The sequence below is a fragment of the Oenanthe melanoleuca genome, chromosome 19 (assembly GCF_029582105.1).
Source record: "Oenanthe melanoleuca isolate GR-GAL-2019-014 chromosome 19, OMel1.0, whole genome shotgun sequence".
NCBI classification, from domain to species: Eukaryota; Metazoa; Chordata; class Aves; order Passeriformes; family Muscicapidae; genus Oenanthe; species Oenanthe melanoleuca.
The window spans coordinates 3,268,751-3,287,852 of NC_079352.1; the positions used below are offsets into that span (position 1 = coordinate 3,268,751).

A 19,102-nucleotide genomic window follows, 5' to 3' on the forward strand; every position below is an offset into this window, starting at 1 on the left:
ATTATTCAGAGTTTCCTTGGTCAAAGCCTGGAGACAGCATGGTTGATGTGAGGTGGCTGAGCTCTGTGGCATTTCCTCCATAAGAGCTTGTAGAAGCAACCCCCAGCTCTTTCCTGAGTTCATCCACACAGTTTTGTACCTGGGCAGTGGCACAGCAGTAGGGTTTTTGTAGGGTTTTCTGTAGAGTTTTGTTCACAGCTCAGAGTAGCCTCAGTGCAGATCTGTTTCCAGTGGCCACAGCCTCATGGCCCAGCCTGGTTCCTGAGTGTGTGTGAAGAGGTATTTCTTTCCCTTTGTACAAAAACTGGCACTGAAAGGATCCAAGCAGACCTGTGCAGTCCTGAAGCAAAGTCCTTCCCTGGCAGTTTTGGTACAAAACGACCCAGCAGAGATCAAACATTGCGAGACCGCAGGAACTTTTCTTCTGGTGCTCACATCTCCTACTGAGAAAGCCAAACAGAGCTGGGGTGTGAGGTGGGCTGTGAGTACACACATGTCCTTCCCCTCCAACTCCTGTGCCCTGCCAGCACACAGCTGAGGTTTCCTGGGGATCCCATCCATCCATCCAGGTTGGAAATTCGGGACACAGCATTTGTCAGAGGCTGGCTGGGCAGCAGGGCCCACTCACCATCCCTGTAAATATTTTGCATTATCCTTCCCACTGCAGGACTCCCTCATGCTCTCTTCAGTCTTAAGAAAGTCTTTTGGATCATTTTGCCCACAGCTGCAAAATCCAATGCAATTCTTATTATCATTCAAACACAGAACTGAGTTCCCCTGAGTCTCACCCAAAATAGCACCTTTAAAACAGGCACCACATGAATAATTCTGATGAATAGCCATGACACTGGAGACACATGTTCCTTGAAATATAAAAGCACAGAACAAATGTTTCTCCTTATATATACACACACATAAAATAGAAAACTAAAAATATAATTCATAGTACTTGGTCATCACAGGTAGTGAAATAAGAGCTACAGAAATGCATTACAGAGTTCTCTGAATAAAAAAAAAGTCTGGAATTGCATTGCTTTGAACTGATTTTGTTCACCTTGAGAAGAAATACTGACTTCTGATTTTTCTGAAGTGGCTTAATGCAAAAATTAATTCAGAAGAACTTCCAGTGTCATAACTTTTTACGTAGGAAGATGCAACAGCATGGAAAAGCCAAGGAGGAGAATTAATGTGACTGGAATGAATCTCCTCCATCAGGAATTATATTTCTGCCCTGTTATTTCATGGGGAGGCACAGACACACAGCAATAAACAGCAATAAACTCCAATTACACCCTGGGGACTGCACAGAGTAAAACAGATCAGGCAAAGCCACTGGGATCTGAGGAAGCTTTTTCCAACTTATAGGACCAAGCCTCCAGTAACACTGACAGTCAAGGCAAAAGCTGCAAATGTACCCAGAACCTTGTTATTTCAAAATAACATACTTCATGTAGTCATCATCAGAAATGAAATGTTTTGCTTTTCTCCACAACAAGAACTCTTTTTTTCAGTGTATAAAATGAGTTTCTCATGAGTTAGAGATTCCAAAAAACAGATCAAGATGGCCTTAATTTTCCACAAAAGGAAGAAATCTCACATTTGACCTTTTTTATCCAGTTAAACATCTCAAGCCAAGTTTAAGGAGCATCAGGCAAAACTTGGACAGCAACAGTTTGAGAGGCTCAGAACTGACCTAGTGAAATAATCCCATTTATTTCAGGCTCAGCTGCTCTGAATAAATGGGTTCAAGCCATCAGACTGTGTCACTGAAAGTTTGTGTATTCCAGCTGGCGACAGCTGTCCAAAACAGCCACAAAGCTTTCAGCACCCACTGCTGATGTTTTTAACCTTCAGAAGTGCCACAGGTCAAGCACAGCACAACTAAACAGAAGTTTCAGGCAAATCATCCATTTCTTCAAACGTATTCAGGGTGTTTTTGCTATTAGTTCTTGAATTATCTTGAATTTTGCTTGGATCTGCAAAAAAATGCATTGTAAACAAAACAGGATATGGTAGAAACTGTATAGTAAGATCAGAGTTTTGCACCTTTGTATTCTGTTGTTAAAAACATGTATTTTATTTAATCAGCAAGCTCTCAGTTTGCTACCATATCTTCCACAGAAATTTTTCACCCCAGAGGGAGTTAATTTCTCCAGGACACTCCTGCCCTGGCAGCTGATGGATGTCTTGGATTTCCTGACCAATACTGATGTCATCCAATACATATGTTACAAACCTTTTGTCACCAACCCTCTCTCCAAGCCTTTAAAAGTAATTTAACAACATTGCCATATTAACCATTAGTTTCTCTAGCAATAATGTGTGGTTTAATATAAGAGTTTATATTTTTAAAGGCATAAAACTGTATCAAAAAGCATTTCTAAGGAGAAAATATTCTGCAAATAGGGTGTCATAAAAATTCCACAGTACCTGTTGGCCCTGGATCTTCATTAATAAATGAAACATGGGTTTTCCACTCGGTCCATTTCACTTCATTAATCCTGTTTGCATTGCACAGAAATTGTGTTATCACCATGCATTATCCCCCAACTACATCACTGATCTTCCCCCTTTATTCCTTCCTGGGATTGTCACACTTTTCCACCTACTTTGCTGGCACTAAAAGCCTGAATGTCTTTTGCACTGTCAGGCACTATATGAAGGTGAGAATAATACCAAGACTACTTCATAATTTCACACATTGTTAGTACAGTCTTGAAATATTTAAGTATTTTTCATTAAACTGCACAGTTCTTTAATATGGTAATCATCAATTACCAATCAACTTAACTGTGATGGCTTTTAAGCTGACATTCAAAGGAAGATTATGATAAAGTGACATTTACTGCAAACAGATTTGATGCTCCTACAGTAAAAACATATGAAGATGAAAATCTGCTTTCTTACCAAATATGCAACTAGCACAATTTTTAGAGATAATAGAAATATTTTAAAGAGGGTTTTGAGGAGAAATAACCTTGAAGCAGCATAAAGAGAGCAGATTTGATAGCACATTATTCAGCTTTGCTTTACCTTAAACACACCCTGCTGTCATTTTCAGCCACTTTACACCGTTCTCCCAGCTGGAATTTTTTCCTCAGGCATTTTGGTAAGAATTTTTCAAATTCCAAAATAGTCCTGGCTCTCTATTAGCAGTAAATAGTGAAATGAGTATGGTTAGCCATGGTCTGATTTCACAGCATGCACAGTTTGCAGTTCATAACAGGTCAAGCCTCCACCCACAGCCAACACCAAAAATAGCAAATCACTGACAATTTGTGCAAATAGGGATTCAGATTCCTGGAAAAACAGTGAAACATCATCCTGTGACATATCCAGGGGCATGAAAGTCATGACAGTGCATGGGTTGGAAATCCAAGCTATGCAATCATTTTTAGGATTGTTAATTCCAAAGTTATTACAATTCTCTCATACTGGAATTATTTATATTATTCAGACACAAAAACAGATAAGGATTATCTTTAACACTTGAGCTGTTGTGTCAACATGAGAGTTTTAGCCCAAGCACCTCCCAAACAAACCTGGAGTTTCCAGATGTGCTCGCTCTCCTTAGAGATATCCTCCACGGTTTCTCCCATTAACGCAATCAGCATGTTCAAGAGAAGAACAAAAGTCAGCACAACGAAAGTTATGAGGAGCAGGAGAAACAGGACAGGGTACTTGGAGTTCTGCTGGATCTCCAGGTCACCCAGTCCCAGGGTGAGCTTGAAAAGATCCATCAGGACAGGCCCCAGGCTGCTGTTGGAATGGCACTCCCCATCCTCCTGGCACGTCTCAATCAGGGCAGCGAGAGCTGAGAAGAAAGCACAAGGAAATTTCGGTCACAATCATTATTTAAGAGTACAGGGCATTTCACCCCAAAGAATTCAAACTGCTGAAGAGAGCCAGAGCCACACAAAGCAGCAAGGTGACAGCTCCAGGGAGCAGAAAGAGCCCTCATCCCAATGAAATTCCAGAGATTTGAGACCAAGGCAAATGGCTCATCTGGTCACATCTAAATTTAACATCCAGAAGAAACCCCAGCATGAGCTCTCATGAAAACAGGGCTCTTATTCATAATAATGCTAAAATTTTTACTCACACAGAGCATCAGTGCTTTTCTCCAGTAATATTTACCTACGCCAAATCCCAGCAAAAACACGATATAGACAACTAAAAACTTTATCACATCTTGCAGGATGACCTGGAAATGGAATAAAACAGTTGTCAAATTAAAATTCAGAACTAGTTTTGTGCTTTTGAATTCTGCAGGGATACAGGTGAGGCACACACTAAAGCATCACACTGCTTTTCTTGAGCAAACAAACCCAAAGGTCTGATTTTTTATCTCAAGCCTGGTGTGTTCTCTGAGAGTGACTAATTCTGTACAATACAGACATTACAGATCATGATACAATTAAATTGCAGAACAACATTAACTGGAAAAAAACACAAGCTACTCACATATTTAATGTAATAAAAATGTCAGTATTAAGATACAAACTAGTTCCTGCTGTTGCAGAAGGACAAATAGCATGTTCTGCTGAAATAATGCATAAAAACTGGAAATAAGACATTTCAAAATGAATTATAAAATACATATAATTGCTGAATATACTTGGTATGAATTGTAGAATAATGAGGTATTATCAGGCAGGTAAAACAAAAGAAAAACTTGCCTTTTGAATCATCACACTGTAAATGCCCATGGACTGGAAACCTCTGGTGAAATAGAGCATATTGGCCCAGCCAAGGGCCATTGCCAAAACAAGACACACCAGGTGTTCTTTGTAGGAAAACAAGTACAAAAAGACAGAGAAGATCACAAGCAAAGCTTGTATAAAACTGTTAAAAAACAAACATATATGTAAAAGAGAAATTACTAGCACAAAACCAACAACAGAATGGAAATACACGAAAACAAGATTTCTTTGCTCTTTAGATTAATTTGTGATTTCATGCTGCTTTTTTATTCTCCCCATGAAATTGGCATTATAGTTTAATGATAAAATAGGTCAGTGCAAGAGGTATAAGTACATTAACATATAAGGGTTATATTTTTTAAAGCTTAATTTTTGTAAACTATTCTCCCCAAAACAGCTGCTCAAAGCAAATTTTGCTGACAGAGACATTAAGAATCCTTACATATCTTAGGAGGCATTTAATTGCAACTTTAGCTTAAGGGATTCATGGAATCATTTCATATTTTCCACAAACAGGGAAGACACTGGCAGGTGGGAAAAATCCACTCCATGCACATCAGCCCTGGCATTGTTACTGACAGTGCAACCAATAATTTGTGTTACAGGAAAGCTGCAAGTAAACTTACATCCATCCCTCTAAAATTGATAATTTTGAGGGGAAAAGAGTGAGTATCTGTTACAGGAGCACATTTTCTGTGACCAGGAGACAGAGAATTTTATATATAGTAGAAAAAAAAAAAAAAAACTGTATATATATACAGGTCAGACTTACAATGCAAAGTGGAACCAGGCATCAGAGAGAATGGACTGCAGGTCTGAGGGCCTGAGCAGGAAGATGGCAACACTCTGTGCAGGCAGAAACAGAAAATGCAGGCATGGTGGAAGAGAAAACAGACCTCAAAAATCTGTTTTTCAAAATAATTTAACTGGTGTTGTCAACTAATCCATCTACTGATAAGACTTGGCAGCTTCTTGAATTAATTTTTTATAGGGCTGTTAATTCAAAGGTTAAAATTCTTTCATCTCTGGTATAATGTAAGTTACTATTTTTAGTTACTTACAGTACATGGCAAAGTTATAAAATGGGATTTTTTTTAATTAGAACTTGCAACTCTTTTGTCCTGAATGCCAATAATTGGACAATACTGATAATATAGAAATATCAGATCTCTGCATTGCCAGTTTTAAAAGCAAACATCCTTATATTTGTACTCAGTTGTACTCCAATATATAACCAGGGTCATTCTGAATAAGTGATTGTGCCCAAGATTTGAAAATTACATATATCAAAGATACTCCATGTGTATTGCCAATATCAGCAACAGCATGTCCATAAATTTAGAGGAGTTCTTTACAATAAGAGAAGCATATCCATAAAGAGAAGTTCTTTACAAATTAGCTGTATATTTGTTACTAAAAAAAAAAAAAAAATCTTACCTCTTTTATGGCTAAAAATATTGCTCCTAACATAACCATCACCTGTCCTGACAACTGCAGCCACCCCACTCCTCGGGTCAGAGCCAGTGGATAAGGAGGAGCCTGCAGGACAAATCCAGAAGGAAAATCTCAGTTCCATCCCTGAAGGGTAAAAGGCAAAGCAACAAAACCCTCACACCTGCAGCTCTCTGGGTTCACAATTTCTTCCCTTCCAGGGAGAATTTTCTTGATGTATTTACACAATCAGCCCCCTAACAGAGGTGTTTGAAATACCAGAAGCTTCTTTCTGAAAGGAAAAATAAAATATTCTCTTTCCACCTTTAGAAATTTCAGTGTCTTTGTATAATGTATTTGTATTTTAGGTAATTTCTACAAAATCTGATGTTCCCACACTGATGTGGGAGAACATGGACTCTCTCTATACCCAGATATTCCAATATCTGCTCTTGTTTTAGCATTTTAAATACAATTCAGGAAATACTATTGCTTTCTAAGTCAGTAAACTTTGCTGAGATTCAGCTGCTGTACTCACTTCATTTTCATTAGGCCTGTGGTAGGAAACCAAAGTTAGTGTTACATTGTACAGGAAATAAAAACAGCAGGACATGAAAAACATGTGCCGTGCAAACTTCTTCCACTTCATCCTCAGGAGTGAGTTCAGAGGCTCCAAAGTCAGCATTTCATGACGATTCTGAGAAGAAAAAAAAATTTTAAAAAAATTAAATATTTCAATTTGCTGCCTATAAGGAAAATTAATTTTAGGTGTGACTTTTGTGTATTTCATTCCATGTTATCCTTGCTGCTCTAGAAACACCTCTGTGCTTAGGGATGTGCCAGACCACCCTGAGAGGTGACAAAGGGACAATTCCTCCTCCTGCTGGGATAAGCTGCCACTCCCTGCTTGGTGAATTAGGACTGAGCTAAAACTCTCCTGTGAGCTCCTGGTCCTGCTCCCTATGGAAGTTTTGTGGCAGGATTTGAATTCAGCAAATGTAAAATCCTGGCTTTGTAAATCAAATACTCCTAAACACCTAAAATACAAACCTGTTAAGTGTATTTGGTCTGAGCAGCTTGGTCATGTTTATACACCTAAGTCAAATTAATGCTTCAATACAGGAAAAGATACTCCCAAAAAACCTAACCTGTGTTGCAGGAGCTGAATGCATATTTGCTTACAGCTGGCGTTGTGCAGCAGCATAAAATTTACCTTACTCCTGACACAAAAACTGAGAACCAAAAATTACTGTCCACAAGTAATTCAGTTGTTTGCAAGGCTGACACATCTAAAATGGGGGTACTGGTAGAAAAAAAAAATATTTTATATAGAAATAGGCAACTTACACCAATATTTGTATTATAGACAATGATTTCCAGCACTGAGTTGTCAGCAGTGGTATCCAGCTCTGTCAGATCATACAGAGAAGACTGAACAGGACCATAAGCCCAGTCTGTGAATTTTCTTGACAGGCTCCTGTTTGGCTTTTCTCTGATCTCTCTGCTCAGGATGTATTTCAGAATCTAAAACATGAACAGATCATTTGTCAGCAGCTGTGTTGTTCATGGAATGGAGAAAGCACATGAATATACTTGCCCAAACTCCCATCTTTCACCTATAACATTTTGTACAGTTGTGCAATTTAATGCATTTGCAATTGTGTTATTCAGTGAGGGGTGCTGGGGGTGAAAAAACCTCTAAGAAATAAGTTGTGGTTTTAATGCCCTCAGATTTTCTGTCAGAGATATTTTTCTAAAGGATGAAAGCACAATTTTCCATGTGTTCATTTATACCTTCCTTGAACTTACTTTCTAAATCATCCCATTGCCAATTCTTTACAGTTTACTGCAATCAATTGCAGTTGATTTATGCAAACCAAATTCTACAGCAGTGCAACAGAGCAGGTCTATTGAGTTTTCTGAAATTGTTTAGTGGTAAATGCAGAATTTCTGTACAACAGAAGGCTCATTCTAAACAGAGGGAATGAGTTACAGATAAACCTTGAAGAATAAAAACACTGCAATGGAAATATTTGTGTTCTGAACAAAATTAGTTCACCAAATACTGATACAAAACAGCATAACCAGCCTGGAAAGAGATGTGCCAGAGCATAAGTTGCTCTTAGATGCTACTGAAATCACACCCACCTCTAATTTGCCAGTTTTTGCAGCTAATTGCAGTGGTGTCAAACCCTCCTTATTCTTGGTTGTTTCCAGATTTCTGTCTTTACTTTTCAGCAGAATCATGTCGTACATTCTGATCACAAAGTCATTCTGTGTTTTGGAGTCCTCTGCCACTGTAACTAATGCATGGAGGATATTGTTTCCTCTGGAATCCTGAGAGGAAATATTGGTCCTGGCATTGTCCATTAACAGCTCAATTATGTCTGGCTGGTTGGTACATGCTGCTAAAGCCAGTGCAGTCTCACCTACAGAATCACAAAATGCAACAAGTGGCCATGTTTTATTTCAGGCATTCAAATCAGAACAGAAATTTTTCTGTTAACCATCTTAATATATGAAAATACATTTATATATAGATTGTACTAGATAAATCTCTTGTTTTATGGAAGTTTTGGGTATTCCTTCTTAACTTTTCCAGAAATATCTCAACTCCACTTACCAAAGTAAAAGCCTTCATGCTTGTGTTTGGGGTTAAAGAAAATACCCTGGGCATGAGCATTGACATCAGCTCCTTTTTCTATGAGGCTCTGAGTGATTTCATACTGTCTCCTCTCAATGGCAATATTTAGAGCTGTCTGACCTGAAAAAGCAGACACAGGAATTTAGGGCTGAGTCTCTCAAGCAGATTCTGAAACATTAATGATATTTCACAAAAGGATGGCACCAGTAATAACAAATAAAAGTTGGTTCAAGGGATTTAAACCATAATTATTTTATGGAGGTTATGTTTAACCATACACCTGAAACTGCTATCAGATGGCAATACCTTTATATGCCTCTTCTGTGTAAGCTGCATTGATAAATCTCTCCAAAATGCCATTTTCCTCTGCAAAGGACAGGAGCATGTTCACTATTTCGTTTGTGTTCTCGTTGATGTTCAGCAGAGCTTTCATCAGACACGTTTTGCCAGTGTCTGAAGCTGTGAACTTTTTCATCAGGTAATCTACAAGAGTGAATTTTGAGATAAGATCACTTATTTATTAAACTTCTGTTCATTAGGGGTGAAACCTGAGGGATATAGTTGAACACAAACTATTTGCCAACCATTACTCCATCCTGTTCACTTTGTTCTCGAGCACCAAGGCAACCTTGGTTTTCCTGTTGGACATCCCAGTGCCGTAACTCCCAAATTCCCAAGGAAATAAAGATATTCCCCAGGTTCAGGCAGCAGCTGAGCTGCCAGGAGAGCAGGCAGCCCTGCCCCAGGAGCCTGCAGAGCTCACCTGGCACGGGCAGGGTGCTGCAGGCGCTCGATCGCTCCTTCAGCTCCGCCAGCAGCTGCTGCAGCTCCTCCACGTTCCCCTCGGACACTGCCCGGAACAGGTTCCTCTTCAGCTTCTTCCTGGCACCCCTCAGCTCAGGGCCTTGGGATGTGTTAGCACTGAATCGAAAGAAATCATCATGAAATTCCTGGTTTATTTTAGTTTTTTTTTAAGAAGAGTAAAACCAAATACAACTGTTCGCCCTAAACTACAAGAACTTGTCCCGCTTCCATGGACAGCCCAGAACATCTCACATTGTTTATTTACTGAGATGGTGCTTGATTTTAAACAGCACATTTTCAAGTATTTTGTGGTTTTATCAATTTATTCATGCTTCTAGAATAAAGGCTAAGAAACACTTCTTTGCTCTGCCCCAACTGACTGCAGAGCTGAGATTACCTGGTGCTGCTCTCACAGCAGAAGAGAATTCTTAACCTCACATCTTCCACCACTTTCTGATCATCCTTTATGCTGGAAAAAGAATGATTTCATATTTCCCCCCAAGCAGAAATACTCTATGCCTTATTGTGGTGTGTAGGTCCTGCGTTGCCATCTAAAAAACACCCATTATATATAAAGAATCCTCACACTAAATATGAAAATTGAGATATTAGAGCTTTGTTTATTTCAACATTTAATTATTGAAGGATCAGAAAGGCATGCATGCACATGACCTTTTTTTCTAAAACATGGCAGGAAAAATAAGTAATATCTACCCTACCACAGATTTAATCAGTTGAAAATATGCTGAGAAATATTTGTGTCTCCACTCACCCACAGCTGTCCACATTAGGGCTGTATTCAGTGGCATCATCCTGAAGAGACTGTGGGGAATCCATGTCCTCCCCATTTCCAGATGCACTGCAAAGAAAGAAAAGCAAATGTGCTGAGATATTAGCAGGTATTTTGGAAATTGCATGGTGGGACAGAGTACACTAGAGCTTAAATTAGCCCAATTTGATACTGGCCTTTTAATTCTATCATTTTATCTCCCACAAGGATTTTAAAGGATAAAAATGAAGAGACTCACAGGAATTTATTATACTTTTAAAAGATCACACTAGGAAAGCAATCTGCTTTGTGTTTTATTACATTATTTCACTATAGATCCTGAAACCGTGGGAACTTTTTTTTTTTTTATGATCACTGCTTTTTATGCATCACCCTGAATTCTTGAAGCTTACATTCTTCCTTTTCACATGCTTAATTTGTCATCTGGCACAAAACAAGTGCTAAATCAGTAGCAGTGGGTGGGTTGCAAACCCACAATGAAAGATTTACCTAAAGATTTACTACACAGAACACTGTAGGCAATTCAGAAGTGTTTAGTGGCTGACTTGCATGAAAGAAATTGAGGACTGGGCCCTAAACAGATATTCAGGTGATCTATTTAAAAGATTTTCAATGGCATTGATATTTTTTAATTGCTGTACATAATTTCCACACAGTCCTAAAAGCAGATCTGACTTAGAAAAATTAGGATAAATTAGTTTCTTACTTGTATTTTTGTTTTCACTGAGGTTCAGATTGAATGAACTACCTCAGATTAATAATTTTGGGAACCTGAGTTATTAATTATTGGCAAAACAGATGCATGGACAGCACTGCTCTGCAGGTATTCCCTTCTCTTTGAAATAAAGCTGGGAGCTCTGAGTCCATTCTTAACCTGTCTCTTCTCTGCAGAAAGCTGAGTAATGTGGTGACAAAGCACATGTGCAGGTCACTTCCTGAATGAGAGGGAGAAATTTGGACACCTCTCCTCTGAAACCAAAACCAGCCTGTCAGCCAATTCCTAAAAGCTGACCAGACAACCTCAGACCCAAAAACCTTTGGCCAGTCTGGACCTGTGTCAGATTTGTGGCATATTTCCTTTACTCATAATTAATGGCTGTTAGCACCCCACACTTTTTTTTTTTTCATTAAACAGTCATATTTTTTCTCTATTCATTCAGCATAAATGGCTGCTTTAAATATTTCAGATTCAGCATTTCCACGTTTGCTTGTTAATAGAAGGAAGACGTCAGCAGCCAGCTGGGAACAGGGTTCTAAATTAGGCTGTGGCCTTCACACAGCAGAAAACATCCAAATGAGAGCATGGAGTTTGTTCTAATGCATCATAAATAACAGGCTAAGATTAAAAAAAAATATTACTTATTTTAAATTTATTCAGATTTGAGGCTTGATTTATTCCATGGAAATGACAGCAGCAGATAAAAGCAAAGACAAATCTCCAGTAAACTTCTGTCTTTGAAGTGACCAAAGCCATGAAAATCAAGTGAAATCCTGGCACTGGGGCCCAAGGAGAATAAGAGGAAGCTGCTGGGATGACAATAGATCTATTTGCAGCAGGACCATTGCTTGTGCACCTGTGACTTACCACGGGCGAATATTTGAATCCATCGGTTTGGAAAACACGGGGGGAGAGGTGTTACTGGGAGTGGCATTGCTTTCAAAACCATCAATCTCCAGGAAAAAGTGGGAACTGTTGAAGACAGTGCATTAAAAAAAATATCAGTGATAAATGCCAAGCCCAACCATAAACCAAGGGAAGAACTACCAAGGGCAAGCTTGACAATTTATCTCTCCTGGCATTAAACCTGAGCTGGAGCAGAGGCTTATCTGCCTTCCCCTGAGGGGATCCCAACCTCCAGCCTGTGCCCAGCTCTTCCAGGCTGGCAGATGGGCAAAATTCCCAAGGTATTTTTAGAACACATGGCATCAGATCCTGTCTGTGTAAGCAGCAATCTCTAAACCTGCCTTGCACCCAGCTCCTGTCACTGCTCAGACAAAAATGCTTTTTTTTTTCTTTAATCCCAGTCCCTGCTATTCCAGCCAGGAGCCATCAGGATGGATCATTTCAAATCCATTAGCAGTGATAGTGATTAAATCAGAAAGTTTGAAAGGTCACAAGTTCAGTGACATCAGGCATTTCCACCAGCCAGGGCTGAACGTGTCCTCTTGCCTGCACGACATTTAACTGTTTTCCCTATAAATAATTATATAAATAGTTACAGTGAAAAGAAATAAAATCTGGAACAACACAGAAAAGGTGATATGTTTAAAAAGATTTCACCTTTTAAAAGCCTCAGAATTGAGAGGCAAAAATCAATGGCTTGGTTTTACTGGATCTCAGTAAAACATTGCTAGAGCTCACCACAGGAAGAGGAGTTTCAGTGGTGGATGCAGCAACTCCCACAGGGGCTGTTGTTCAGAAACTGCCTTACATTTCTAAAATGTTGCAGTAGTCACCTGGAAAACCTTTCCAATTCACCTAATATTTATGGATTTGTCCACAGGGCATTTCTTTTTCTAACTGCATCTTCCTCAGAAAAACTTGTTGGAGTGAAATACTTGCATAGATGGTAAAATGCAGTGGATTATTAGGACACGACTGAATAACCTGCTGCTATTTGCTAAAAATAGCAGCATTGAGTTCCTCTCATGGCTCGATGATCCAGGGGTTAATTCTGGCATCCAACAGCTGTGCAGCAGCTGGAAGGGAACCCTGCTTTGGGAGCTGACAGACCTCACCTCTCCTGGCTTGGGGGGTTAAAAACACCCCAAAAGCCACCGTGCAAATCAAGTGCCATCAAACAGCCAGGTGCTGACGTGGCCAGGTCTCTGCCCACAGCCAGCAGCCTCCTCCCCGCCTGCCCCCCGGATTTCCTGTGCTTAATTACAGACTTAGTCCGCCCAAATTCCAGGAGCTTCCAGCAGGGAATGCCACTGTTTAAGAAAGTGAATATTGCCAATTCACGCTGAGAGTGAGAAATGCCACCCTGGGAGTGCAGCAGCTGCTGGTGGGGCAGTGGAGGGAGAGTTTTGAAGGAACAGGATGAAGCAGCATTGGAACATGTAATTAATAGAATATTTAAAGCCCTGCGTTAAAATCCACGTGATCTGTGCTGTGTTACAGGAATGCTGCCAGCCACACCCTGAGCTCTGGGCTGTGAGGTGGGAAAAACCCCAAGGTTACTCTTCCTGAGGCCACAATGAATGGGAGATAGAGTTTAGTAATTGAGGGCTTGGCTTTGGCAATATTCCTATAACTCCACAATCTGCCATGGAATTGCCCCTTTTTGAAGTGCTGGGTGTATCTTGAACTGCTCAGACACCTTGTCTCCCCCCATATGCCACCAAAGAGCTTCTCTTCTTGAATTTAATGGCAAAGAGACAAATTGGACCACCCAGGCAGGATCTCAAATAACTAATGGCACCATTCCTGTGAAAAGTGATTCCTCTGATTATTGAGAATTATAAATGTCAGAACAGCCACAATTGGCCAGGCCTTCAGAGTTTCAGAAATTACCATCATAACCAGTAATTATCCAGAATGAAAAGTTTATGAATGAAAATTCATCCTCTCTACAGTTACTCTACAATAACTTAGTTGACTTTATAGTATCAGGCAGGAATTACAGCTTATATTAAATACAAATCCTCAATCTCTTTATTAATTCTCTAATATCAATTATGAATGAAAGTTAATATTTTATAAAACAGCAAAAAAGTCTAATTCATCAGACTACTGAAAAATAGAGTGAATCTAGGTTTCTGTTTGTGATAGGATTTTTCAGACCTCCTGCTCTCCCAGTCCTCTGCCTCTCCATAATCTGTCACATTTCCACGTGAGGCTAAGCTTGAAATGCTCCCTTTTTTCAGGCCAGCATCTCTTACATAAAACCTGGTGTGTTCTTCCATGTGATCTCTTAAAAAAAGATCACTTTATATCAAATATTAACCATCAGTAGATTAGATTCTTGTGAGGGTGTACAGAACAAAGATGTTGGTGGTATTTTAGTGCCAGAAGGAGATAAAGCAGGGAGTTTTAGTGGTTTACACTGAGCTGGAGTCCTACCTTTTCTTGGTGGGAGTGCCTTCAGTCACCTTTTTCTCTTGCTGGTTTGCAGGGGGAATTCCAGACGGGTTTGTTTTCTTGCCCATTAGTGGAACAATTTCGTTGTTATCTTTAATCATGTTTCTGCAGTAGAGAGACATCAGTTACTTGACTCCTGTTCCTTTGAAGGAAGTGTGGTGATCAAATTACCAAATTGTGTGTTTACAATCTCTTCAAGTGTAAACACACACAAATATTGATTCTTTTTCCCCCAACATTTCTCATTTTTCAGCTGTTAAGCACACACTCCCACCATTTCATGTGTCCAGTCTGGGGGGTTACACACAACTCATTAAATTTCAGTCTGTGACAAGTGCCATTAAAAGTGGTACCAGGAGAACCATAAATTCAAGCCTGTGCCTAAATTAAACTGAAAAGAGCCTGTCAGTCACAGTGACAGTGTGTGTTATTTAGAGAAGCAGAAAGAGCATGATGACTTTATAAGTAGCCTAAAGTTGGGCATTTTTACAGTTAATCTGAGCAGTCTGCTCCTGACCAAGATTATTTCAGAAGAGTAAATTCCAGGAAGATCTGTGCAACAGAAAATGGATAAAGGAAGGTTCCAGATGTAAAAAGAACAAAGAAAAATCCCTGAAAGTTTTCACAGCATTGGAACAATAGAAGCAGCAGACTGAAAGTGATGCCCAAGGTGAGCTCAACTAAATTATTACATGGATAACATCCAGGATTTGTGTCCTGGTGATTTTCCAACATTTCCTCAGGAAAAACAAAAAACCTCATGATTCTGCTGGATGGAAATGGCCACCAGCACATGACACAAAAGGATCTTGATGCATGTTACCTGCCTAGGAACACCCACAGTGTGAATTCTGTAAGGAATAGTGAATAACTATCTCCATGTTTCTCAATCTAATACTCAAGGGCATCATTTTAAATGACCCAGGATAATTTGAAAGCAAGAAGGTGAATTCAGGATACATTAAAATTCACTGAAGGTACACCCAGGAAGATTTATGAGGTCAGGGACCCATTCCCAAGGAAATCAGGGGAGTGGCCCCCATACCCAAGGACAAATGATAAAAATAATTTGCCTGCAAAGTTTGAACAAAATCAGCTACACATTTTCCCCCCTCCTACTCCACTTTCCTTAATGTGACAAATGTACACACACAAACTTTCTGCTCCTGTCACAGTGCTGTCACTGTGCCTTAGCACCAGGATTCCTTCATTATGGGAGTATCAAGATACAGAAAGCAGATTGTTCAGAGTGTTTGAAAAGACATGACACCTGGTATGAGAGAGGAGCCAAGAATATCAAATACCCTGGTATTTGAGTGAAAGTCTATTAATGCATAAACAACAAATGTTTAATTATGGCAATTTTCAATCCCAAGTACAGATAACTGAGAATTTACAGGGTCCAAACACTCCTAAGTGCAGCTGTAATCTCTTGGCACTCTATGGAATAGGAACTCGAAATATTGGAAAGGACTCCTTACCTTGCAAAAGCTGGCTGAAGAAACAGGCATGAAAATCAATTTTTATTGTGTTTGCTACCATTGACAGGTGTGTTCACACTAGGAAACATTCCTAGTTTGGATGAATTCCCTAAGAATTCATATCACAGCTTTCATAGAAATAATTTATAAAGGGAAATATATTTTTACTTGCATACAAAGTACACCATAGCTTTTAGTTAATGCAGAGAAGAGCTGAACTTGGAGATGACACAGTGGAGGTGGGAACTGGGGGTTTGCCTGTGCCACTGGAAAAGCCACTCACGTAGTTCCCAGACACATGTTGTGTCACTGAATACACTGATAAACATTTAGTCTAAACACAGCTAAAACAAATGACTGTTGTCTTGCTTAGTTCATAAATAATTCTGCTATTTACTTCTTACCAAGTACTTAAAGAATACAAAGTAGTGTGTGGGCAAAGACATCTCCCATCCTGAGGGAGAAGCAAATGGGATACTTGGCATAAATGGATGCTGATGGACATTAAATAGCCTCACAAAATAAGTGGCTATAAAAGAAGAGAAGAGTTGGGAAAAGACTAAGAAGTCCAAAAGTCAACAAAAGGAGTTGCCAAGTTGAGAAGGGCACAGCTGGGTGGGGTGTGGAGTCAGAGGGGAGGGAGAGTAGAATGAAGAGCTGCAGGATACCAAGGTTAAATTCCTAAATTCCTCTTGTTTGTGAGTGCTGCTGGAGCTGCTCAGAGACGGCAACACCTTCCTGCAAGGGCAGCAGCTCAAAGCCCCGTGTGCAGTCGGTTTTTACCACAGAGATTTTAGCAGTGACTCGAGAGCAGGCTGCACCTCTGAGGAGAGGTGGGAAATAATCAAAGATAGCACTGAAGTTGTACTGGATGATGAAGGACTGCTGAACCATCAGTGATGTAAGGAAGCAATTTGGGAAGGGAAAAGAGGACAGATTTCCTTAAATACAGAGGGACTAGCTTTCCAAAGCACAGAGATGTGATGCCAGCCAAGAAAATCTATTTAAAATGAGCTCTCAGCCTGGCCAAGTAAATAACTGCAGGCACCACGGCAGAAGTACCTTGTTACCGTGCTGAGGTAGCGTCTGCTTCGTTTCTAATCACAATTAATTGTGTGCGGAGATCAAAACTAAGCTGGGCTTTCATCAGCAGCTTCCAGTGCACTATCATTTTCTGTAATCTCTGACATAGAAAGAAAAATAGTGCAGCAGCCTGAAAAGTGTCAGATGTAAGCAGTGTAGCTTATGTAACCTGATACAGAGTGTTGTCTTTGGTTGTAACTATTTCTACTCCATTATCTCCTTAATTGTCACTTACAGGCCACCAGAGAGGTGGCTTGTTTGAAGTGGCCAGCAAGACAAAACCCCTGCATTGATTTAAAGTATTAAGAATTGCTTTGAAAGCAATATGAGGAGTTGGTATCTGACCTCCAGTGTGCTGGGGGTAAGAAAATAGAATTTATCTGTGATGGTGAATGGGATTCTGCCATTACTACACATTATCACAGACTCACCTTCTGCTTATCAGAGAACAAGAAAAATCACATATACCTCTATATCTCAGCAGCAGCTTATATGAAGTGGCTAAAGAAGGAATCCTACAAATCAGAAGAAACCCTCAGCTGTGATGTTGTGGCACAAAGGGCTCCCTTTCCCTGGGGGCAGAGGAGGGGAAGTGACTTCCAAGAGCTGTTTCATTCACAGACTCCTCAGAACAGACCGTGACACTTTCCAGCACCTCCAACCTAATTCTTACTGGCCCATAAAATTAAATCCCCTCCCCGAGGGGAAAACTGATAAAGCTTCATTCTGACTATTCTGCGTTATTTATGAGTCATATCACCAGAAAGTTACACTTGGTAGGAAGAGCTTCATCTCCCTGTAAGATTTAAACTTTTGAGGGGCATTCATAAACTTCGGGTGCTACCAAAAAATCTCTTCTTGGTGAGAAATGTTTACTTTCCTATGAAGTTTTCGACTAACAGAAATTTTAAAAGAACTCTATAAAATAACATTTTCCCCTGAGGAAAAATTATTTGAGATTTTTTATTTAATTCAGAAATAGGCAAGCAAATAGAGTTTTTCTGAGTTGAAATAACTTACTTTATAACTTATATTTGACTTTCAGTCAAATATAAGCTACTACAGTAGCTGAAACTTTTGGTGGAAGATGATGAATGTATTAAAATTTTGCTTGTATGATATCATATTTTGGATCCCCTTAGCACAGGAATTAGGAAGTGCAACAGTGTTCCAGGCTGACAAACACGGATTAAATTAGGCCTGTCCTTCTTCACTCCTGAATGCCCAAGGAAATAGCGTGGCACAGCTCAGGAGAGCCATGTACAGACTAGAAAAACAGAAAGAAGCACAGCAGGAACACACTGTCTGTGTGAAGGATGGGTTTCACCTTTGTCCCTGGGAGATTTCCCTCTCTCACACCCCAACAGCCCAGAGCACTCACCCTGCTCACAACTCCTCCATGTCAGCGTGGACGGATCCGGGCGGCGAAAATCAAAGCAAGGCCCCACTGCCAACATCCAAAACTCGTCTGCCAAAGGAGCAGAACCACAGTCAGGCTCCAGACTAGCCTGAAAACACAAAGGCACCCTGCTGCAGGCATCCAGTGTGCTCAGCTGGGGAGCAGAGCCGGGGAAGCGCCGAGCGAGCGCGGCTGGCCGGGGTTTGCTCCATCTGAAATTAGGGAGCAGGGAGAAACTGGCCAGGCAACAACTCCTGACTTCAGAGCTGCCAAAATGGGATGACACACAGGTAATAATTACACACTGGAGTGTTACTAAAGCTGGGTGCTCACAGGTGACTTCATGGCAGCAGTGGAGTATCTCGGATGATCACTGCTCTGCAGTTTACACGCTGCTTGCAAAGGAAAATGGTTATGCACCTGCATTTGGGTTGTAAATGACACCTTTATGTCATGCTCAGTTTATTATAAAGCATGGACCTACTCAGAAGGCAGAAAGGAAAAACAAGGAAATTATCCTAAGTGCTCCAGCAAGCATAAATTTTTGCTGTTACTTAGAAAAATTACAAACTATGTTAGAAAATTTTATATTTTCACAGTGCTGTCAGGGAAAATGTGGTTAGTGTGTTTAAATTTTCCCCTACCTGTAAAAGTTTTTAATGAATATGTCCCCAAAAGGGCTG

At 40.1% G+C, this 19,102-nt stretch overlaps 1 protein-coding gene across 1 annotated transcript; it reads right to left on the minus strand.

The window, feature by feature from the left end:
* Window positions 1-556: 556 nt before the first annotated feature.
* On the minus strand, window positions 557-18,539 carry TRPV3 (transient receptor potential cation channel subfamily V member 3). Its single transcript, XM_056506666.1, has 18 exons — window positions 18,402-18,539; window positions 14,439-14,561; window positions 11,958-12,062; window positions 10,355-10,441; window positions 9,542-9,699; window positions 9,085-9,261; window positions 8,758-8,898; window positions 8,283-8,563; window positions 7,482-7,658; window positions 6,673-6,831; window positions 6,141-6,242; window positions 5,476-5,549; window positions 4,680-4,845; window positions 4,138-4,204; window positions 3,543-3,814; window positions 3,034-3,146; window positions 2,431-2,501; window positions 557-724 (listed from the first exon to the last, which is right to left on the minus strand). Exons 2-18 carry the CDS (start codon window positions 14,555-14,557, stop codon window positions 675-677), a joined length of 2,319 nt encoding a protein of 772 aa, XP_056362641.1. The 5' UTR covers window positions 14,558-14,561; window positions 18,402-18,539; the 3' UTR covers window positions 557-674.
* Window positions 18,540-19,102: the final 563 nt, after the last annotated feature.